The following is a 25,119-nucleotide window of genomic DNA, read 5'->3' as shown; positions in this document are numbered from 1 at the left end:
ATGTGAAAATTGCTACCTTAAGATAAGCTTATGGTTAACCTCTCAATGCAATTTATTCACAAAGCAGTACTGAAGGTATAATTATTTAGGAAAGTTTGAAATAAAATGGTAGGAAAAGTTTCAAAGAAATTTTTGCATCACATTTCCCATTAGGAAAAACTATTTTACTTAAAACCACAAGTACTTTTAAAATGCATCATCAGCTATAGCTTGTCATCATTAGGGTATAGGTAGAATTTTCATATATGAGGATGAACAGAAAAAGTCAGATCATTTTTCCTTCTCTCAAATCATAATTATTGTTCTTATTTAAATTTCAGCTCTGAGCAGAGGCCAGTGGTTGTAACATCAAAATCAAGATTCACCTTTTCAGTTTCTGTCCTGGATTTAGACCTGAAGCCATATGAAAGCATTCGTCATCAATATAAGCTTGATGGGAAGATAGTGAACTATTACCTGAAGAGGACACAAGCCAAAGATGACTCAGTAATGTCAAATCTTTTAAAAGAAAATGAAGACTGCACACTAGTCCTCCATAAAATGTAACTGGCTAAATATTTAACACAGAGGAAAATTAAGTTATGTTTATTTTATTATTTTCAGTTGTGCTTTCAATTTATCTACCTTTCAGAAACACAAAAAAGTCCCGAGATTGCCTTGAAGAATGCATTTATTGTGAGAGATATGTACTATTAGTTTGAATGAAATGACTATTCTATGACTGTAGAAGAGAATTTGATTGTTCAAATGCGGAAAACCAGTATCCTTATTAAAATTCTAAATGCAGCTATAACTATATATGAATTGCTGAGTACCACTTGTCTAAAATAAATAAGGTGATCTGATCAAATTCCAATATTTTTGATTAGAAATAATTCTAGATTCTTAATACTTCTTAGACTGCTGCTTGCATATGTATTGTCTCTTATGTTCAAAGTGATCTTATGTAGTTGTTCTCCGAATTGTTCAAAACTTATTAAAAAGATTTAATGTATAAAGAACCCCCCCTTTCTTGAATAATGATAAAAACAGTTAGCTCCCTTATTAAAAAGGAGGTTTTAGAAATTATGTAATGTAAACAGTTACTATTATAATTAGCTATTTTCAGCAATTCTCTGCAGCATATGCCTCATTAATATCCTTTTCAGTTGCCTAAGCCATTCTGAAGTTTCAGTGGGTAACAATTGAGAAGTTCAAAATATTCCCATGAATTTTCTCAATAATTGTTCTTTATTTTTCTGCCTGCATTTTTGCTTGACTTCTCTTTAGACCTTCAACAGTAGCCATTTGCTTTGCTAGGGCATACAAGTTCAGTAACAATTGGATTTTTTTATCCTGAGCTCAACATTATTGAAGTATTAAATGTTCTCAGCAAAGGGGGAATCTCTCTGTCTCTCTCTGCAAGGGTTGTTAGGTCTTTTTTTTAGACAAAGGATTCTTACATGCTGTAAAAAACTTGAAACCAAAACTGCTTCAGCTATTGAAAAATTGCTGGATTGGAGCCAAAGGTGTCTTGCACCAGAGAAAGCTGTACATCACAGGCTCTCGGAATTACGTTAGTGATGCAAAATCCTGTAGATGTGATTTTGGTGGGATTGATAGTTAAGAAGTGGGCAAGAAGAGTCTTCTCCCACCCCTGCCCTCCTTTATTTAAGAACAAGTTCTTCCATTGCTTCTTTGATGCATACCACTTTTTACAGCCTGGCCTTTAGTGGCACAATCTTAACTTTTGATGTTCATTGACTATATCATCACTAAAACATTTATCTGTTGGAAAGTATCCCTAAAAAACTATAATGATATTTTGTGTGGATTCCAATTCATTTGCTATTATGATATTGTTTAATGTTAATATTTATGAGTATCTCTCATGAGTTCTGCTCCTAGATCTATTAAGTAAAAAAATACTGTATTTTATGATATTTATTTGCCTTAATTCTAAATCTTGTCCTCCTAAGTTTGTGGGCTGCAAGTGAGTTGATGTTAGGTAAGGGCATAGTTCTGAAATGTGATTTGAATCTAATAAATTTGTAATCCACAATTAAATGAACACAACTTTTAAACTTATTGGTAACTGTGAATGTTGCTAAAATTGTTCAAAAACATTTTATTGAAATATTCACATAATACAAAGCATTTTTCAGAAAGGCTACCATTCTTAAAGCAAATTAATAGTAACTAGAGATATGCAAAGCATTTCACATTTCAAAATGTTTTGAAATAATAAATGACACAAACAGCTGTGCAGCAATGGGTATTTGATTTGTATAGGTATCACCTGCAATGTGCAATCAGCAATCGATCAAATTCTGCATCTAGAAAATGCATATAGGGCAAGATAAGCTACAAATCTTGCATAATGCTGTTTTGCTCACTGTTCTATGCAAATCTTTGTGGCATTCCATATGTGAATCCCAAACTTACCTCCAGAAAACAAAATTTATAATCTTGAGTAGAAATTCCAATTTTCTGCAAGATAGAACAATTTTGGGTTGGGCTGACATAGTAAGCTGCTAAGTTTAATTAAAGCTGCATTGGCAGGTATAAAATGAGTGCTCATTAATCAAGCTTTTTAACTTAGATTGTTACATCTTACTGTCTATAACTAGGAAGGCATGGGATGCAAATGTTCGCTTTTTCTAAAATATTACAGCACTTTAAAAGAACAGTGAAAATTTTACATAGCTACTTATCTACTTGGGTCACGTTTAAAAATATTGATCCTAGGAAACCTAAATATGGAAAGATAATACTGGAATATTTAGGCAAGTTATATGCAGATTGGTGCCATCATTTTTGCTCTTTTTTGTACCCATTCTTTATAGAGCATGTGGTTAATAAATTTCAGCTTATGCCTTGTAAATTAAAATGTCTCATTTCTATTTTATGAGCATGATAAACCTGATTTGCCTTCAATCACTGTTTATGGAAGAAGTAGTAGGTATGCTACTGTATGATGCTCCCGTAGCTTAATTTTAATTATTATCAAACTGTTCTGTATTCTAGAATCACTGTTACATATATACATACAGCTGTGAACTAAAACTGCCACTTTTTTTAGACTTGAATTTATCAGGCTGATCTGAGGAGATTTTAGGAACTGATGTAGAAGGGGAAAACCACTTTGATTCAGAAAGTTAATTTTTTAATGAAATGCATTCTACTTGTATCTGATTTGACATTTTGTATTTAAAAAGCTGTATTTATTTGTCATGACAATTTATATATATGTGCCATAATTGTACAGATAGCATGTTTTATGGATATGGTTTCTAAATAGAAGATAACTTAATGTTTATATTCAATAAAATGATAGATGCATAACTGGTTTTCCTGGTACTCATTTGCCTTTGGAAATTGAATTGATCACAGTTTCAATGGAAGCCTGTATCCCAACCATATGCAAGAGACTTCTGAAACCTTGTGGTGCATCTGATGCAAATTTGTTGGCTACTGTGCCTATAAGAGATGAAATAGAGAGTTAAAACTTATTTCAAGTACAAATAATCTATCCTTGGAATTTTAAACCACTGCTTTCTTCCTTGTCAGCAATTGGTGCCAGAAATTGTGTTGAAAAAAAAAAGCCTAACTGCTGCCCAGATCTTAATGGATGCAGAGCTATTTGTCTACGGAGATTCTCATCCAGGTCAGAGTTGTTCTAAAGGTGCTTTTTCAAAAGGCAATTGAACTTTTTGTTTTTTCCTTGAGGACTTCACTTCTCATCTAAGAAAGAAGGTCACTCTTTTGAATACAGCAAAGTCCACATTGAAAGAGGGGTCAAAGAGGTCATCCGTGTTAAAATTGAACAGCCCTCTTAACAGCAGGCAAGTGATACGACACCACCTATTTCCTGTTTACAACACAGTTCTTTCAACAATTCCAAGATTCCACAACTAAGTGGCCCCGATGACACTCAGAGAGAGTACTAATGATCAGATGACTGGAAGGAATATAAAACCTTCCATTCCCTCCCACTATTCAGTTAGAACTGAAGAAACTTTGTGAATAAGAAGCGAAACACCCTCAAAGAAAAAATAAAGTCCAGTTGCCTTTTGAAAAAGCATCTTTGGGACATGCAAAGCTACATTTCTCTTTAATTGAGTCTCTTTAATAGAGACATCTCATGAAAATTGCTACCTCTGACCTGACAAGAATGAAAATATTCAACCCACTAGGACTATTTGATATCTTTCTGTATCTTTGGAGTTTCTCCAAAAGGAGAAACTTGGGTGGCAGGCAACAATGTAAACATAGTAAGAAGATCGTCAAAAACAAAACTGAAGGAGTTGATTGTGACAAAATTTTACCTTGTAGTGGTATTTTGTTCAAAAGATCCAAAACTGGTATAATATTTCCTTTTTCATCTACCTGTATCTTCCAAACAATCATTAACTCGAATCTATAAAAGTCAGAAAACACAATTAAAATGAGTGCATACATATAGATACTTTCTCACAAAGTAGACAAAATTAACTGCATAAAAGACTTTATTTTAAATATTCTCATCTCATGCAAAGGCCATTTGGAACTCAGTAGTATAAAATATAGTGGTTTGAATTCCTGGGCTTGGTACACTTTTCTGGTGGATGAAAAGCCGAAAATAGTTGAAAACACACAGTTCCTCAATTAGATTTGGTGCACCCATATTGGCTTTTTTTGATTTCCCTTATTTTTTTCCTAACAAAGTTGTACCTAAAAGACAATTAGAAGTTGTTTGAAGGAGATTGGGATCTGTATCTGTACAAGAACTTTGGCTACTCAACAGAATTGGACCAAATTTGAGGATGGCGTGAGGCCAGGGGCTCTGGAGAAAAATATATTCTCCCAATTCTCCCTATGAGAGAGGCAGTTGGGCAGGGGTTCAGAAAGTTGCCATCCAAGTGCCCTTGTCATATGACCAGGGTAGCAGGAAAGCTACTCTGTCTTATCCTGAACTTCCTAATGCTCCCATAGATACAACATAGGCCTTTTGAGAAAGAAAAGAATCCAGAAGCTATGTTGTGGATCCTTTTCCTACCTATTTTTTAATGACCTTTATTGTCAGGGTACAACATGTGTACAATGAGATTGGCTGAGCCTCCCTTTGTACACCTCCCTCCCCCCAACACAACTCACACTGAGGACAGAAATCCCTAACTCAGTTCCAATCTTATTACACTATGTGACCTTGTTATACAATGCACCGGCCCCGCAAGTCTATCATACTATGTTGACATGAAGTTATTTTCCATTCAGGAGTCTGACATGCCACGGGTAGAAATTGTTCTTCAGCCTATTGGTGCAGCTGGCTATGCTTCTATATCTCCTACCCAATGGTAGGAGAGTGAAGAAGTGCTGACCGGGATGTGAGTTGTCCCTGAGAATTGAATTGAATATAAGAATACCTTGCTTTCTTATTTGGATTGCGTCATTTTGCTTTAGTTTCATCATTTTTTAGAACTCCCATCTATCTTGAGCTCCTTTTCCCATTCGCTTTTCCTGCCATGGAATTATTTCTTTCAGTGTATTAAAATAAACTGTTATTTGTATTTATTTTTTGTTAATGTTTTTACTGTGTTAATGTTTTTAATTGCTTTGTAATTTTAGAATAAGCAAGGTGTCCAGAGTTATTTATTTGAGTCAGGTGGCTGTAGAAATTGAATATATATATATATATATTTATAAAAAATCAAGATATAATCTTTCCTGTTGAACGATACCAAATCAAGGACAGCTTTTGTTGGATTCGTTCATGCTTTAAAGGAGAAATCAGAAATTTCTGGAAGGGCTTGGAAAAATTGTCCCTTTATAGAGATGCTGTAATAAAGCCCATCATCATTACTATTTCAGACCTTTTCAAAAGGATCTGTAAGTTGTATTTAGAGAGAAGCTTTTATGTGTCCTAGAGAAGGGTGACACCAAATAAACTCTATAGTATTATCAAGTTATATTAAATGCAAGACAAGAAAAAAATGGATGCAAACTAACCAAGAAGAGAAGCAACCTAGAACTAAGGAGAAATTTTCGGAGAAACGGTGAGAGCAATTCATCAATGGAATCACCTGCTTTCAGAAGTTGTATGTGTTCTATCTCAGGGGTCTCCAACCTTGGCAACTTTAAGGCTTGTGCATTTCAACTCCCAGAGTTCTAGGAGTTAAAGCCCACAAGTCTTAAAGTTGCCAAGGTTGGAGACCCCTGTTCTATCTGAAGGCTTTCAAAAAGAGAGTGGACAACCAGTTGTCTGAAATGATACAGGGTCTTCTGTTTGATCAGGGGCTTGGACTAGAAGACCACTGAGGTCCTTTCCAACTCTTATTATTATATGTTGTAAGTTTATTGTTTTGGATGTTTTAAAACAGTGTAGAGATTTTTGTATATAGAGTGCTTTTCTCTTTTGTGTTGATTTCTTTTCAGCATTTAAAAAAAACTATATATTTTTTAAATAATTGATTCAAAATGTTTATTTTATTTTGGGAGGTGTATATTTTGAATTTCTTTTTCTTTGGGGGAGTGGAAATAGTGTGCTTTCCCCATAAGCTATGGCTTTTCAATATTTTAAGCTACGCTATAGTTGATAAACATGAGAGCTGAAACTTGCTTCTATATGGCTTGTAAAAAACCTGTTTTCACGCTTTCCCTGAAGTACATTGCTTTAATATCCTTGGGGTCTTTGAATGAGAAAAATATGGCTACTGCTATTATGTCCCTGCATCACAGCTTCTATAGATATCTGCCCCCACATATGAATCAGTTAAGTTGCCTTACTCAGGAAGTTGAGTGCTTCTTAAGAGCATGTAATCTCCATGTGATCCTTCAGGAAGTGCTACAACATCTGGATACTTATTCTATTAAAAAAAAAGATAAATAGTATATTCTATACAGAAGTCAAACATAAATCAGACACTACAAAAAGTGCAACTCTTATAAGGCATGCAGCTAATTAGTTTATGTACAACAGAGCTAATGAAATTTAATCTCTTAACTAACAACTTTTATTGCATTGACAGCCCTATCATGAATATGTCAAAGGATTATTAAGATGTTTGCTTTATTTTTATTGGCAACATTGGAACAATGATTCACCTCAGGATAACTAAAACAGACTGATAACTTTGTCACTTGACTTCTGCACATACTGGCTAGGGGAGCTAGTTGTAGACATACAGATAAGATTTTATTGGTGCTTCAAAATAGATAATCTACCTGTACTTATAACCATTCACTTTGCAGTTGACTAATTATGTATCTTCAAGTAATTGACTCTTGATGACCACATAGATAAATCTCCATGACACATTCTAGCTAACATTCTAATAAAATTAATAGGATATGAGTAATTAAAAAAAAGAGTATCAAATAAATGTGAGATTTGAATAAAAAAACTTCTAGTGACTGTTCTATTTTATAACAGAAGTACAGGAAGAAAGAGCAGCATGATGGCTCAGTGGTTAAAGATGAAAGCTGACAACCCAGTTTCAAGACCCGAGCACTACACAACAGGCTGGACTCCCGTTCCTGCCCTAACAGGAGTCCACTTAGCAGTTTGAAAGCATGCAAATGTGAGTAGATAAATAGGTACCATTTCGATGGGAAGGCAACAGCAATCTGTGCACCTTTGGTATATAGTCTTGCTACCGCATGACCATGGAAAATGTCTTCAGACAGCACTGGCTCTCTCAGCCAAGAAATGGAAATGAGCACAATGCCCAAGAGTCGGACACGACTGGATAGGGAAAGTTTTATTTTTTTATAGGAAGAAAGCTTGGAGGCTGTTCTGAGAACTTAAATAGGTAACTCAAATGGCACACTAGTGAAAATAAAGAGGTTCCTATTGGGTAGCCCAAAAGCTGAAATTAGGTTTTGATCATTAGATTATAATTCTTATAATCTTGCTATGAAGAGATAAGATAGCGATAGGTAAGGTAAAGGTTCTCCTCGCACATATGTGCTAGTCATTCCCGACTATAGGGGGCGGTGCTCATCTTTCAAAGACAAAGAGCCAGCACTGTCTGAAGATGTTTCCATGGTCATGTGGCCGGCATGACTAAACCCAAAGGTGCACAAAATGCTGTTACATTCCCACCAGTGGTGGCCCTTTTTTTCCTACTTGCATTTTTTACATGATTTCGAACGGTTAGGTTGGCAGAAGCTGGGACAAGTAGCGGGAGCTCACCCCATTACGTGGCACCAGGGATTTGAACCACTGAACTGCTGATCTTTCGATCGACAAGCTCAGCATCTTAGCCACTGAGCCACGCGTCCCTTAAGATAGTCATAAATCAATATTAAAGAATATATGAGGTAGTGGTATACAAGACAATCCAACAGCTATTCAAAACCTTCAATCAACAAGCCAACACAATGTTAAGCAGTTAATATCTAAAGGCTAGATAATAAAGAAATTGTCAGTGAGCACATCTTAACAAGCTGGGTACCTCTAGGGTCAGAATCAAGTCTACACATTAGATATTGTTGGGAACAGTGTCTTGTGATCTGTTCTAGGAGGTGAAGGGAGTGAAGTTAGAAGGCATTGCTTTTCAGTCAATACTTGGTTTCAATAGACTGTGATACATTCATTCGTTTCATTATCTTCTGCTTATGCTGGGGTTTTATGATGTACTGATTTTAAGATTATACCATCGATATTTTATTTTTTAATTATCCTGCATATGCTAGAGATTGCCAAGAGTTGTGGGTTTACAACAAAGTACAAATTTAAGGAATGGATAGATGGGTAACATGGAGGAAATGGCATGCAGTATGGCAGCTGATGTATTAAAATAATTGCAAGGGGAAAAAGACAACCAGATAGGAACATCAGAGAAAGAAAGAAGGAAGCTGGCAATGGAACTGGTAAATTTTAAAGTTTAATGGAGCATAGCTAGAATTCTCCCTAAAAGGTTAGCAGTAAAATAATATAAAAAAAGAGATTAAATCCACTGCAATGACTTTGATTAAGGCAAAAGCCTTTAAGAAGAATAAAAACTACAAGGCTTCCAGACACACGTAGAAGAATGGAGATTTAAAATACACACTCCCAGGTAAATATGCCCACATCTGCATGACATTTGCTTCTCTTGGAAAAGGAAAGAAAATGAAAGGTGAGGGTCTGGGAAGAACAAGAGTACACATTTCTGGATAAAGAAGGAAAGGAAGGAAGGCAGTGCCAATCTGCCCTCCCAGCATAAGAAAAGAGAAACCAAATACAGAAGCAAATCCACTTTTCTCTTTCTCATTATTATATGGGAGAGAGGCAAAGGATTGTTAGGATATTCCATCCCATGTGTCTGATTTGGCTAAAATATTTTTCCACTTTGTTTCCTCTGAGGAAACAAAATTCTTAATTTTGGTAGGATTTTCCAGGCTCCATCTTTTATTTCCCCCAAAATTTCCAAGAAGTCCAGTAGATCATGGCAAACCAGCTGTCAGATTTCTCATGGTTTTACAAAGTTCCCATGATGATCAGCAATTTGAATGAGAAGATATTGAATGGATATTTGCATAACTTTGGGTAGTCAAAGTACCTTGCATGGAAAGCTCAGTGTTGGATCAGTTTAATGTTTGATTCCCCAACTCCTGCAGGAATTTGGGTGCACACAAGAGGGCTATCAGGCATCTGCTTTTCTGCCAGACTAAGATCTTTTTTACAAGCCACACCAACTTGATGAATAAAAGTACTACACACACACACACACACACACACACACACACACACAGTATAAAGAGCACTTCCCATTATTTCTGCCAATTAATTAAGCACTGTCAATTAATAGCAATTAGGACTTCGTTAAGACAAAGTGAAGCCTTATTGCAGAAGACAGAAAGAGATGAATAGTGATTATATACAAAGTATACAAATGATCCATCTACAGCAGGGGTGTTAAACTGGCAGCCCATGGGCCGGATGCCACGCCCATTCCAGCTCTGCAAAAGCAAAAAACATCACAATACGTCCGGTGACAGCAATTGAATTTGACACCTGTGATTTATAGTAGGTATAATACAAATTCAACTATACCTGTGTGTGTGTGTAATCTGATGGATTCTGTTCATCTTTTTCAATAAGGCTCAGCTTTTTTCAATTACAGATTGTTATTAAAAAGGCTGAGAAAGTCCTGGCTCTCCTGATTTGAATTACTAGGTTTACTTATCTCTATGATACTCCTTTAAAGGATAGTAAATAGGCAGAAAGGCAGATATGAACAAGGAAACTATCAGAATGCTAATTAATGACTGAATTATTGTGTGCAGCAAGGAATACAGACCTCTTATAGAGAATAATTATATATTATATGAATAATGCCATTTATAATTACAGTGGGCTGGATGAATATTTTCACTTAATTTAGAGTCAGGTTAAATGAAGAGTATTTTGAGCTCAATTTAAAAACAGAATCATGAACATTCCGATAGACCTTAAAATATGTTGCCTATGAATCAAAGTATTAGAAAGTCAACAATTTTTTCTAAAATAAGGAAATGCAATCAGCTTGTGTGATTACAACAAAGTAGCAATTAAAGGGAAAGCAACAGATTCTTCTGCTCTTAAGTTGGGTTAAAAAATAGCATGTTATAGACACCATATTTATTCTTGGTGTAGTTGAGGAAATGGAAAGTATGTTTAACTAGGCCAACATGTTATATCATTTGAAAATTCATTATTTTTCCAGAACCTGTAGAAAGCTTAAGAGTTTAAATAGATGTTCCTCAGATTTTAGAAACATTGCCATGTCTGGAATTGGTTTTTCCAAGCCTCACATAAGCAGTCACCCATGATACATGCCAAAACTAGCTTGCTGGAAGCAAATATATATCCATTTTGGTTTCTTCTTGTCATTCAAAACATTTTTTCTTGCTTACATCTTTTTTACCTCATGCAGTTTATATAATGTTAATTATGTTTTGGAACATAATTAATGAGCTAATCAAATACTAATTGCATAGCCCAGAGTTTTAAATCTTTTCTTTAATTTCCAAATACATGAAATGTTTGCAACTTGTAGACTACAACATGTGAACAGTTCAGAATAAACCAGTGCAACAAAGGTTAATATCATAATAGTCAGGTGCCAAAGATAAGCAAGATAATTCACTGGGATGGTGACATTGGAAAGTTTGCAACCTTATTAATCTCATTATAGGTCAAAGAAGAACATGAAAAGCTTATGGTTGTAACTACTAATCTTCAAACCGTATTCAACTTATATTCAATTTTATAAAGAGTAAAAGGAAACTGCCCACAGAAATAAAACTTTCATAGCAGGCAAGATAACTGGTGTAGATAATAAAGCTGAGCCCTCAAGTTCCCCTTGTCTCTTCACAAATGAACACAGGCTAAGATCTATTTTGGCCTATTATTTCCAGTAGGCTTACTTTCCTCAAATTCCCAGTTCCGGACTGTGTCCGGTAGCAAGTTTGTCTGGTTCATATATTTCTCAAGCATAGAAAAATAACTAATTGGATCATGAGAGCTCTCTCTAAGTTAAGGATAAGTGATGAATGCCTACAATGACCACTCTAAAAAGGAGAGAAGCCTAATGGGCACCTCAAGTAATGCCCACTTACTGTAACTATTGAAGTTGCTATGCATTATTTGCAATGCAAATACTACTACCCTCATAATTAGAAACATGTTTCTTAACTTGCTGGACTTGAATTCTCATGTTATAGGAATTATGAGTGTTGACGTTTAATATATCTGGAAGCCACGGCTTTGAGCCCGTGTTACAGATTAGAAACAAAGCAAAGATGTTTGATATTTGACTACATAAACTCTATACCACAATTTTATGTTTCACATGTCCCGACAAATGGAGCTACTGAATCAGCAACAGAGAGGAGGAAAGAAACTGAAATGTCTGCGTGTTTTGTTGCTGGAAAAAGTGATGGGCTGAGTCTTAAACCTCAAAGGTTTTTAAATGAAAGTCAGCTGAGCAAAGAATGTAAATTAAAAAATACGGATGTTGTAGCTGACATGCAATTAACATAGTCAGCAATTTCACATAAAATAGACTCAGATATTATTTACTATACAGCATATGAAAAATATTAATGCAGAATCTCTACCACTACCTTCAACAAGCTAGAAAAAGAAATAGATTGAGCCTCTTTAAGTGGCAATGAAGACAAGACCTTCTGGAACACAGGGTGTTGAGTGTATTTTCCTTAGCTATGAAACCCAGTCGTAGGTTAGCTTAACCGCCTAGAGCAGTGATGTCCACAGGAAGGTTCAGAAAAGCCAAAATGGCATCTATCACCAAAGCCCTGTCTTTTAATACACGTCATACACTATGTCACACATAAAAATGGGTAAGGCTTCAACTATGCCGTTACATCTGACAACTTGGCTTTTGTGTTGTCCCTCCCTAGGCAGGTGCCCCTGCCTCATAGAGAGAGAGATAAGTTCCTAGTTTAGAAAACTAAAGTCAGGAAGGGCCAGGACTTTCTCAACCATTTTGATAACAATCTGTAATAGAAAAGATATGAGCCTTATCAAAAGATCTGTAGGTAGTTTTTGACTTACCACTGTAACTGAGCTGGAATTGCGATTGTAAGACGTGTCAGTTATTAAGTGGGTCATTATATGACTGATTCAATGTTAGGACATTCTTTTGTGGCATGGACATTAGATGAATCCACATCATTAAGCAAAATTTGCAGTTGTTAAGTGAACCCAGAAATCATAAGTAAATGGAAATTTCCAGCCAAAAATATCGTAAATCATGGTCGTGTGACTGCAGGATGCGACAAAGAGCCGTTAGTTGCAGGCCAAACACCCAAAATGCAGCCCTTTGACTACAGAGAGGATGGGGGAGGGGGGGCAGCCACTGGAACTTTTGGAATCCAGATTAAGTCCCCTTTTGGGGGCCAAGGTAATGTTGAATGGTCACAAACTGACTGCTTATAAATTAAGGGTTAAAACCAATTTTGTCACTAAACAGAAATATTTTTGGTTTTAAGGGATTACAAAAGAAAATGCAACATTCAGCCAAATAGGCTGCTAAAGACTTTAAGATAAAGAAGCAGACGCAAACAACCAACTGGGATGCAATTTAAAAAACACACACATCCAGCTTTGCTTCAGGAAAGAGCTGTGGTGTAAAGTTCAGTAGATTTGGAGTTTAGTAATTATTTTTTACACTTGTCAATATTTTCCCTTAATGCTGTTTACTTCTAAGATAAGCATATGAAATAAACTCTACCAATCTAGCATCATTTCCACACAATTAACACATATTGATTCAATACATAGTTGGTGGCTGCGAATTACTCAGAATAGAGGATACAAAACATTCATACATGTACTTTCAGAGGCTTATTTTTTTTCCTGTATTTTAAGCATAATCTGACTTTTAAATTATAAAATTGTAATTACAAATTGTTATAAAGTATAAAATCATTTTGCAGAAAGAACAGAAGTATATCTTGGAGAACTTTTACAGTGCTGGTAGAATTTTTCTTATTATTAAAGAAATGGTGGATTTGAAGGCACTATTTGGTTAAAATTTATTTGAAGTATCTAACTGTAGATGAATGTCACTGCATTTTTGAATATCATATGTAAGAAAATACAATCACATCATCTTTAAAATGTCTCAGTAAAGTAATTATTTCAGAACCTCACTTTTTTTGTTAGAACCTGCCTTCATGTAAACAGATACCTTTTGAAAAGCCAAACTTACACTAAAGGTGTTGTAGGAAAACAATAAGAGACTTAGAACCAAGCCAGTTCACAGGAATGCAATCCACTTCCTTTTTCTTCCAAAGATCACTCTGATAAGATTGTTTCCTTACTGTTATTTTATAAGCCCATATAAATCACTTCCATCTCCTCCTCCCCCCAAGTAAAATATCTAGGTTTCAGACCAAGAGAAATAACAGAGAAATGCAAACAAGCAGAGTGCATTCATTTTGAAAGCACTTATGACTGAAGGCAAGGAGGAAACACCCTGTCTTGACATCAAAGGTGTTGAGCTTCTTTCTTTTTTTCTCCATACATCTGAATCATCTGCATTCAGACAGAAAATTGCACACTTCACTTCCTTTTCAGGAGTACATCAATCCATATAACAAAGGAACACTGCAAGCTTAAACTAGTGCCTGTAAAATTACAAGTCCACCTGTCCTGCCTAAATTAAAAAGAATTAAAGACTGTCTTGTTCATTGATGAAATACAATCAAGACATGATTCATAGCAAGTTGAAATACATATTACCATTTCCAGCATAAACAGATGCCTTAGTAACTTCAGAAAACATACTAATTTTGAAATGTAAAATATATTATTTTCATAACATTGTTTAAACTTATGGACACAATGCTATAATATAATTCTTGAAGCTCAAACAGCATAGTATTATATACCTCAGAGAAGCATTTTCTTTCAATTGTTTTCTCAAACTATATTATATATTGAAGTACTGTACTAGGGAGTAAAACCTAAAGGTGAATTAAAACCAATGCTAACATTAACCACATGTTGCTAAAAATACATTACAAGGTAAAAAACCCAAGAAATGTACTTGAGACTTGTCTTCCGTTCTGTAAGGAAATAAGAGCAGTGCAATGATGCGTGGATCTACAGCCATGGGCCATTTTATCAAAGTAGCTTAGAGAAACCAGTACAATAATGTGGGACTAATGCAAAAACACTTTATATCAATCAGAAATTTCTGATCATCATTAGTCTGATCAAAGCAACAGTTTACTAATTTTTACTAAAGGTCAGCAATTTTTCTTTTGAGTTAAAAATATATGGGTGGGTACCAGACGGACTCTGTGTTTTATTATGGTGCAATCTTTCAAAATGTCTTAAAATTTATTTTATCTCTATCTTTGTTTGCTTCCGTTGTTGCGATTCCTTCCAGAAATATATATTCTATACCTTCTGTATTAAAAGCAGATGTAAATAATTCATAACTTCTTTAATGCTCCTTTTCATTCTTTTGTCTTTTAAATGCCCATTTTCTGGCCTTTTTCCTGTTTCCTATATATTCAAATAAGATCTTATTGTACCTTTTTCTATTATTTTGTCATACATTCCTTAACAATGATCACCAGTTAGGATTATGTGTCATTTGACAAGTCTCTGGTTGGTTTCAAGACTACCTATTGTAAAGCACATTCATTTAGGATGTCTATATGTTTTCTCCATGACTTAAATAAATCTTAGATTTTTTCAAGTAAAATCAGGATCAACAAAGGAAACGTTAAAAGAACACAGCAAAAAACAAGTTACAAGTATAACAAAATGTATAATTTCTTAGTTTAAATTCAGAGGAACAATGTGTGATTTGTGTGGTTCTTGATTCTCTCTGAGTTTCTTGCAGACATTAATTTATCCAACTAGGTAACATCATCAGTGTTAGAAGGGAGTGTAAAGGAAACATCAGCAAGAAAACAATCAAGCTCAGAGAGCACCAAAGAGTCCACAGTTCGGCCCTGAAAATATTCTTTTCTAACAAATGATTTCTATATGTTAGTAGATGCAAGTAAAATATGGCAATACAGCCTTTTTCCTTAATCATTTTTTTTTCATAGAAGCAGTTCCAGAATAATGTAAAATCCATACAGAATCTCTAATGAGGAGATTTATATGAGTGCATAATGAACATTCATATGTGGAGTAGTGACATTTTAATTTACTAACATCTTGTCTTATCTACCGCATGAACAGCTTCTACAAAAATAGCTAAGAATCCTTTGTACATGTGGGTGCTTTCTGTTATCTTCAGGAGTATTTGTATGCGGGTACAACTTAATATTCAAAAAAAAAAAATTGGGAGGATAGGGGGGAAAAAAGGACATGATACCAAATGTATACTTCCATTAGTGAAAACTATTTCCATTGAAAAATGCTTCTTCTTTCCTCATCCCAAAATCTCTTCAAGATAGTCCAATACTCTTGTGCAAATTTAAGTGTACAAAAACTTGCAAGAGTAGTGTGATCTCAGAGTAAAAGTTATAAGATTTTCTAAACTAATAAATGCAGAAAACACAGCAATGTCAGAAAATGATTCATGGGGAAATCGTACGAAGTTCATAAAATAATGCTTTAAGCATAAGCACGCTTACAATATGCCAGTAACAGACAGGGTACTTTACCACAACTGGAAATCCAGGAACAATAAGAACAGTACAATTATGTGGCTTAAGGGTAAATATATGTATAAGAAGAATAGAAATTATAAGAGAGGGAACAGGCTAATTTTCATTGTAATTAAACTGGTTCCAGATTTCTTCAATCTTGCCCACATTTTGTGGAAGAAAGACTTCTGCATTAATCACATACACATATAAACATATTCAATCCCACATGTTCTTCTTTTAGTAGTATCATTTCACCACATTGGATTTGAGATAAAATTATAGCTGGCTCCAGATAATTTGTTAGTCTTAGGAAAAGTAAACCATTTCTACTGTCCTTCCAAAGAAATGTATAATAGGCGGAATAGCAACTACTGTGAAGATATAAGGAACACTTGGATCAATTTATGTATTTATACATGAAATTTAGCAGTCACCCATCTCACTCACCAAGCAACTCATAAAATAACCCACCCCAGTGTGTTATAGTAAAGGATATCTTTTATTACACATCAGACAATTTATGCAGATTTTGAAGGCTCATTGGCCATTTAGCTCCTGGTAATGTGGGTTCATAACTCTGCTACAGTAAAAATGGCTTTGAATTATTTAAAATATAGTTAAAAGTCACACAAAGGGTCTGGAGCATAAAATACACAGAACTAGACTGTATAAAACTTGTCCTTAATTCAGATTTGAAACAAGGGAGGTGCCCAGGCAAAAACAACCCATGCTTCAGATTACAAGAGATGTAGGTTCTCATTTTCTGGGGTCAGAAAAACAGAAAATACAGTCTTGCTGACACAACCTAAGAATGAATGTTACATATGGCAGAATAGTATCCCTTTTATGTGTGTCTTTGGATCTTTAAGCAGGGTTGGATCAGATTAGTATTTGTGTGGGAGACCACTAGGAAATCCCAAATTGGTGTTAAAAAAAATGATTTTTTTAAAAAGAAAAAGAGCTAGAACATGAAACTTGGATTTGTATCTCCCTCTTTGTCCACCAAAAAACATACGTTAGCTCCAAATCCAATTGAATTCAAGGAGGAAGAGAAAAATAACTCATTTTATTATACACCACATTCACTTTAAACTAGCCCATAAGAGGCTTTGAAAAGCAACAACTGCCACTTGTTTTCTAACATCAAAATTATTGGTATTTTAAAACGAACAGATTGCATTTTCATTAATGGATGTTTAAGTAAAATAATTTAATGAATAACGCATGTAGATATATGTATGTATAAAATTACAACGGAGATTCAAATTGCTGTTGCTGTAATATTAAAATATGCTAAAATGTACATTTAAAAAAAGAATGTTAATAATGGCATTAGATCATAATGGCATGAGAATAAAGATGGACCATATATAGTGTTTTGGTGGCTCAGGAGATTCTTTCCAACTATGATTGCCCCACAAATACAGCTTGGTTATCTTGGTTATCATGGTCATTGGCCCTGCCAATGAAATCCGGGTTATACTTTGACAAATCTGGAAAGCAACATATTGGAGAAGATTGTCTGTAATTTCTTGAAAACAGTTTTTTCAACCAGCCCTTCTATTATATCCTTTCCTTGATCTATTTATTCAATATATTACAAGGAGAATATATATATTTATTCCATAGAGTATTTGTGAATCATTAAGAGGTGTTGTTAGAATTTATCTCTTTTTCCTGATATGATTTTACGGATAGTCCTCAGCTTACAACTGTTCATTTAGTGACCATTCAAAGTTACAGAAGTACTAAAAAAAGTGACATGACCATTTTTCACGACCATTGCTTGGCAACTGACTCATGTTTATGTCGGTTGCAGTGTCCCAGGATCATTTGATCACCTTTTGCAACCTTCTGACAAGCAAAGTCAATGGGGAAGCCAGATTTACTTAACAACTATGTTGCTAACTTAACAACTGTAGTGATTCACTTAACAACTGTGATAAGAAAGGTTGTCAAATGGGGCAAAATTCACTTAAGCAGTTTCTCGCTTAGCTACAAAAAATTTGGGCTCAATTGTGGTTGTAAATCAAGGACTACTTTTTATTGATCATAAATTGTATTTATGATATTGGATATCATAAATGTCTATGTAAACAGTTTCAGGCAATTTTACTTGAGAGAAAAAAAGTGCTTAAAGTTTGATGAAAATTGTTTGTGAGTCCTATTAGCATAATATTTAATAAAGCTATAAATGTTCTCCTTCGAATAGTATATTATATAGTATTGAAATAAAAATTACTGAAACAGTTAAGAATATTTTGTAGTGAATATTTTGGTCTGGTACATTAACTTCCTTTCATTCCCAAAGGACTGATACACAGCAGTTTTTAAAAGCCATCTGGAATTTTACTTTTATCCACAAAAATATTTTCCTACTTAAAGTACAACTGTGATCATATGTTGCCAAGTGAATGAGAGAACATGTTTTCTTTCCTTAAAAAATAATACCAAACCTTAATTTCATTTAAAATAGTGAAGTATTATGTCACTTATCTTTGGGTCTTACACAGAAACCAAAGACTTAATCAAACAGGAGAAAAGCAATTTAACATTAACTAATTTCAATTAGAAAGTGTGATTCAATATCCCAGTGAAGAACTAAAAACTAGTAGTTGAATCTCTCCACTATGTTATCTAATGATATTGTTCCTTTATCAAATTTGTTTCCATATTTGGGCAGGCAACTTTCTGTCTCATTTCTAATGTGGTTGTCAGGTTTTCAATTAAGGAAAGTAGACAAATTCTACTTGTCTGTTATATTGAAATTGTATCATTGAATAGTAATTTTGAATGTTTGGGATATGACTTGGACACCAATTGACGGAACACATCTGAATCAATTTTTGAGATTTTCAATTTTTCTCATTTTTAATTGCTTTTAGTACTTTTTTATTTTTTATTACATTGTAAGCCACCTATAGTCACTGTATTGATGATATGGTTAGCATAGAAATGAAATTATATAATATTGCTAGTCCATGCACAATATGCCACATGTTAAACAAACAAACAAATGAAAATATTGGAAGTAAAGTAAAGAATTATTCAATTCAAGATAGAGGGAAATTATTGGTTTCCTTTAAAATGCAGATGGGAGAAAAAAGACCAGCCACAAAGCTTTGAATGCAAACTTTTCTTCTGCCATTACAATGAATTTTCAACCCAAATCCATTTTTTCTAAGATAAAAAACTATTCATGTGAGTCCATACATGAATCACATTAAATCCCCATCACCATGACTGGAAAGAGTGAAAGTTAGGATGCTAATTCAGGTAGCTGAACAGTATGAAAGAATTACTAGCTGGTAAAAACATAAAGATATGCCTAGAATTAATTTGATACCAACGATACAGAAAATAGGTACATTTGCATGTGAAACAGTATATATGTTAGGGGTGGTGTGGGATGGGACAACTCGCCACGGCCAACTTGCTGCAGGACAACTCACCACAGGATAATTTAACAATTCAATTTAATTATTTATAAATAAATTGAAAAAATATTTTTTGTCATTCACATTTCATTTTGTTCCTCCCTTGCATCTGTTCTTTAATTATGCTATTCCACCACTTCAATGACATTAGTGTAACTCTTCTTTGGCAGCGAGTGGGTATAGACCCCCTTCTGGTGAGTGTGGCCGAGAAAAGCTTATATGTGTTTAGGGTGGGAAACACAGCAGATCTGAAGTGTGTGTGGATAGAATATCCGAAAGCTCACTGGTGCAAAAAGCTTGTTCAGTTATGAGTGTTCATAAAAGATTTTATGAGTGTTCATAAAGATTTTGCACATATTGGACTCTTCAAGGACTCTTTTTATTTAAAGAACTGTATACTGCATAAAAAGTTTACTATGCAAGGAATACTGTATCTTCAGAGAATTGTTGAATCCTTCAGAACTGTTCTCATGTTGATGAGAAACGGTTTTCAAACTCTGTCCCATAATCTTTTGATCTCATACTTGATATATGTGTATCAAGTAGCAAGTTTACTTTGCCACAGTAAAAAAAATGTGTCACAATTGGAATGTTAACTTAATCCCCACTTTTTAAATAAGATATTTCATTTGGATACTATCTTCTGTTTTTAAAAGTCATTCCAGCTCAAGATGGCGCCAAGTGTAACTGGATATGCTACAGAAATGCACCTCTGAAAAACTGAACAAAAATTATCTTGATTCAATTAAACTACTGTACATGTAAACTGAGTAACAGCAAAACCAGTCAGGCTGATATATTAATCCACAAAAAAAATATAAGGTTATATGTTAACTGTATATTTCTTTTTAGAGAAAAACAACACCATTTTGATCAAGATGGTTTTTTTAGTTCATAAATCGTTATTTATGTTTTGATCCTATGATACACAGTATTAAGCAATACAGAGTAGAAGATTCCAGGGCTCAGAAATCTCACACAGCTGTTAGTTCAGGATGAGAAAAAAGTCATAGATGGCTACTCCCTCCCTCTGTGTGTGTGTGTGTGTGTGTGTGTTGCTATTGTATTTGTATTTGGTGCACTGACTCTTCTTTTAATATCCCCTATGTTTAATACCATAGTACTCACCCAACACATCCATACACATAGTTTCTGATTGGGTAGTCACCACCATGAAGCATCATATATGCACACAAAACTATGGGATGAAGGAATGCTAGAAGAGGATATCAATAATGGAGTCATGCTCTTGTTCTGTCTCTTCCACTGCTTACAGACAGTGGGAACAGGACATAATACTTTCATCCACAGCTTGCTCGTGTAGTGTTTTCATGATACAAATGGTCCTCAAGAGCCTGCCCATTAGGGTCATAAGTCAAAACTCTCATAAAATGAACTAGACTCATTTTTATGACTTTTTTTTTACTATGCTCATTAGGCGAATCAACCAGGATATTAAATGAAGGTCAGGCTTGCCATTCATTAAATGACCTACGCCATCATTAAATGAACCAAGAGGCTGGAGAATTTGCAGGGCTCCTCAGGTGGAGCCTCTGGTGGGAACACTGCTTGTCCACCCATCAGCTATTCTGTCAAGGACAGATGACCTCTGAATTGCAGCACAAATGCCCAGATTTAAATTGGGGGGTGTGGGGATTTAATTTGCAGAGCTCCCAGTGGAGCCTCTAGAGGCAACTGCTTCCACTCATCCATCAGCTGCTCTACAGGTGAAACTCGAAAAAATAGAATATCGTGCAAAAGTTCATTTATTTCAGTAATGCAACTTAAAAGGTGAAACTAATATATGAGATAGACTCATTACATGCAGAGCAAGATAATTCAAGCCGTGATTTGTCATAATTGTGATGATTATGGCTTACAGCCCATGAAAACCTCAAATCCACAATCTCAGAAAATTAGAATATTACTTGCAATCAATAAAAAAAGGATTGTACATAGAACAATATCGGACCTCTGAAAAGTGTAAGTGTGCATATGTACTCAGTACTTGGTTTGGGCCCCTTCTGCAGCAATTACTGCCTCAATGTGGCGTGGCATGGAAGCTATCAGCCTGTGGCACTGCTGAGGTGTTATGGAAGACCAGGATGCTTCAATAGCGGCCTTCAGCTCTTCTGCATTGTTCGGTCTCATGTCTTTCATCTTTCTCTTGGCAATTCCCCATAGATTCTCTATGGGGTTCAGGTCAGGTGAGTTTGCTGGCCAATCAAGCATAGTAATCCCACGGTCATTGAACCAGGTTCTGGTGCTTTTGGCAGTGTGGGAAGGTGCCAAGTCCTGCTGGAAATGAAGTCAGCATCCCCATAAAGCTCGTCTGCGGAAGGAAGTATGAAGTGCTCCAAAATCTCCTGGTAGACGGCTGCGTTGACCCTGGGCTTAATGCCAACACCAGCAGATGACATGGCTCCCCAAATCAACACAGACTGTGGAAACTTCACACTGGACTTCAAGCATCTTGCGGTGTGTGCCTCTCCATTCTTCCTACAGATTCTGGGTCCTTGGTTTCCAAATGAGATGCAAACGTTGCTCTCATCAGAAAAGAGGACTTTGGACCACTGAGCAACAGCCCAGTTCTTTTTTTCTTTAGCCCAGGTAAGACGCTTCTGACATTGTTTTTTGTTCAGGAGCGGCTTGACAAGAGGAATACGACATTTGAAGCCCGTGTCCAGGATCCGTCTGTGTGTGGTGGCTCTTGATGCCCTGACTCCAGCCTCAGTCCACTCCTTGTGAAAGTCCCCAATGCTTTTGAAGGCCTTTTCCTGACAATCTTCTCCAGGCTGCGGTCATCCCTGCTGCTTGTGCACCTTTTTCTTCCACTTTTCCCTTCCACATAACTTTCTATTAATGTGCTTTGATACAGCACTTTGGGAACATCCAACTTCTTTTGCGATTACCTTTTGAGGCTTTCCCTCCTTATGGAGGGTGTCAATGATGGTTTTCTGCACAACTGTCAGGTCAGCAGTCTTTCCCATGATTGTGATTCCTACTGAACCAGACTGAGAGACCATTTAAAGGCTCAGGAACCCTTTGCAGCAGAGGTGCTATTCGACCGGTTCGCACCTATTCGGGCGAACTGGTTGCAGTTATTTGGCATGGGTTGCTGAACTGGTGCCAATCCCTGGCTGGCCACACCCCCAGCCCAGTCGCCCAGTCGCTCACTTGCGATCACTCTCCTAGCTTTCCATTCCTCACGTCCTCTTTCTCTCCAGGGAAAAGGAAGAAAGGCATGGATGCTGCAAGTATCACTTTCCCCGTGTGAGTAAAGTGCCTGGAGTGAGAAAGAGTGTGGTCTGACAGAGGGGGTGGGGGTGAATCGAGCCTTGGAGCACTTTTGCAATGTAAAAGAAATGCATTTTGGAAGCAAGTCTTTTAAAAACTTCTCCAAGGATTCCCCATGGACTCTGCAAGTATTGCTTTCCCCTTGTGAGTTAAAGTGCTGGAGTGAGAAGGAGTGCAGTCTGACAGAGGGGATTGGGTGAATCAAGTCTTGGAGCTCTTTTGCAACGTAAAAGAACCCACTCAAGCCTTGGAGAAATTTAAAGGAGCTGCTTCCCAAATGCTTGTCTGTTAAGTGCTCTCTCTCTCTCTCTCTCTCCCCCCCCCCTCCTCTGTGTGTGTGTGTGTGTGTGTGTGTGTGTATTAGAGAGAGAGAGAGAAAGAAAGAGGGAAAGAAAGAAAGAAAGAAAGAAAGAAAGAAAGAAAGAAAGAAAGAAAGAAAGAAAGAAAGAAAGAAGGAAAGAAAGAGAGAGAGAGGAAGGTAGAGAAAGAAAGAAAAAATAGGAAGAGAGAGATAAAACTCTGCTATTATTTTTAATTGTTCCATTATTTATCATGTGTTAATATTTTACACTACACCTAGAGTGAGGGACTGAGTTTATGTCTTTAGAAACATGTTTCTCCTTTAGGGAAAATATAGTATTCTGCCTTTTAAAATATTTCCTAGAATATATCATTCTTCTAGGAGAAGGGTGGGTGCTAACTTTCTACAGAAGCATTGATTAATTCCTAAAACAGCCTTTCTCAGTGAGAATTCTATAAGAGGTTCCTAGGGGTTCAGTGAAAAATCATGACTGAAAAAGAAAAGACTTTTTTTTACTTTTATGTACTGCACATAAATACTAGAGCTTGCAATAGTGAGGATTTTTATGTGCCCTAACTCAACTGCTGGCCTGCCTGTGTGCTTGTGTTGTAAACACAATATGGTTAGAAATGAATTGTATTTTGCTGTTTACGTGGGTGTTCTCTGAGACCTGAAAATTATTTCAGGGGTTTCTCCAGGGTAAAAAGATTGGGAAAGGCTATCCTATAATAGTGTTTAGATTAGGAAAGAAAAACATTTTTCCTTCCTACCACTAAGTACACAATGTCACTCCCATAGGATACTGAGTTGATTTTGTTTCTATCCCTATCCAGCCTCAATAGCAAGATTTTCCATGCAAAATAAAGGCTGCTTGTCCAAGGAATAAAAACAGTAGTAGTTCAGGAACTTCTATAGTTAAAATATGCTTATTCATTTAGCCCAGACATTTGCATAATTGTTTACTTTATATTGCCCACTTTAATACTTTTATAAACAGCTTTTTCTAAACTAGAGATGTATAGCTTTTATTGGGTAGAAGTTCACATTATCATTATCTACATACTAACATTGGTGTGTTTGTTTGTAGCCTTCAATTTGGTGAAATGATGCATCAAAGGGCAACAATTTTCGAATCAATATACCTTAAATGGGCTAACTTACCAATGTATCCAAAATCTGGGACCCATGACTCCTACAGGATTAAAATGTGGCAATGTTATGGTAACTTTAAGAATCAGCATGCGTGACACAGACCATACACACACTCCATTGAAGCATCTGTTTTTAATAGAATGCCTTCAATGTTTGGTTTTTATCTCAGAATCTTTCTATATTTTTGGTTATAAAGATATTAGAGACCATTCATTAAACAAAGAATGCAACTATAGGGTTCATATTTGTAGTTTACTGTGCCAAGCCATTTATTATTGGAGCAAGTTGCTGACTCTTTTAAAATGAATTCACTTTGGTTTGTGCTTCCCGTAGAGACAGCAATATCTTCTCTCAATCCCTCTTTGAGAGAAGGATGGGAGGTTCAAAAATGTGAAAAATATTTTTTAAAAGAAAAGTATTGCTTTTCTTCTACATTAGAAGAGTATTTCTTTATAATTCACAATTATACCATGTTGTTTGGAATGTAATTACAAGTATGTGATCTAATTTTTAACATTAATATTAAAGTTTTTGCATTGCATTAATTTAGCAAAAAGATCTATAGCAGTATAATATCAATACTGGAAGAGATCAAAATACATGTCTTTCCCCCACTCAAATATCAGTCTGTTCGGCTTCATTATGCTTGGATAGTTGTCAGGTTTACTAAATAGTGTCGTTTTTACAGGCAGCTGACTGTGCCTAACTTTGAGCAAGGAATCATATGTGTGTATACCTTGAAGAACAAATATTGAGCTAGCTGTTAAGCCTGTATATTATTCACTAGCTTCTGATTATTCACTGTTGACATCATAGCTAGATCTGTCTGTCAATAACTTCTCCGAGATTTTGGAAGGTCATGCC

At 35.5% G+C, this 25,119-nt stretch overlaps 2 protein-coding genes across 4 annotated transcripts in view; one reads left to right on the top strand and one right to left on the bottom strand.

Annotated features, from left to right (window-relative positions):
* Positions 1-3,326, top strand: part of IPPK (inositol-pentakisphosphate 2-kinase) — a 31,168-nt gene extending 27,842 nt beyond the window's left edge. For both annotated transcript variants that reach the window (XM_087923968.1, XM_087923970.1), the window contains one exon: positions 321-3,326. In XM_087923968.1, coding sequence (XP_087780094.1) covers positions 321-546 — 226 coding nt within the window. In that variant the 3' untranslated portion in view covers positions 547-3,326. The remainder of the gene's footprint in view (positions 1-320) is intronic.
* The window catches only part of CENPP (centromere protein P), a 147,581-nt gene continuing 124,549 nt past the window's right edge, over positions 2,088-25,119 (bottom strand). For both annotated transcript variants that reach the window (XM_087923971.1, XM_026724588.2), the window contains exons 8-10: positions 6,745-6,824; positions 4,308-4,399; positions 2,088-3,459 (exon numbers count right to left, since the gene is read on the bottom strand). In XM_087923971.1, the coding sequence (XP_087780097.1) occupies positions 3,341-3,459; positions 4,308-4,399; positions 6,745-6,824 (291 nt within the window). In that variant the 3' untranslated portion in view covers positions 2,088-3,340. The remainder of the gene's footprint in view (positions 3,460-4,307; positions 4,400-6,744; positions 6,825-25,119) is intronic.

This window comes from Pseudonaja textilis, chromosome 2 (genome assembly GCF_049901715.1).
Source record: "Pseudonaja textilis isolate UNSWEBS1 chromosome 2, rPseTex1.2, whole genome shotgun sequence".
NCBI classification, from domain to species: domain Eukaryota; kingdom Metazoa; phylum Chordata; class Lepidosauria; order Squamata; family Elapidae; genus Pseudonaja; species Pseudonaja textilis.
The sequence above is the reverse complement of the archived record's forward strand: the minus strand, read 5'-3'. Positions and strand labels throughout refer to the sequence as shown.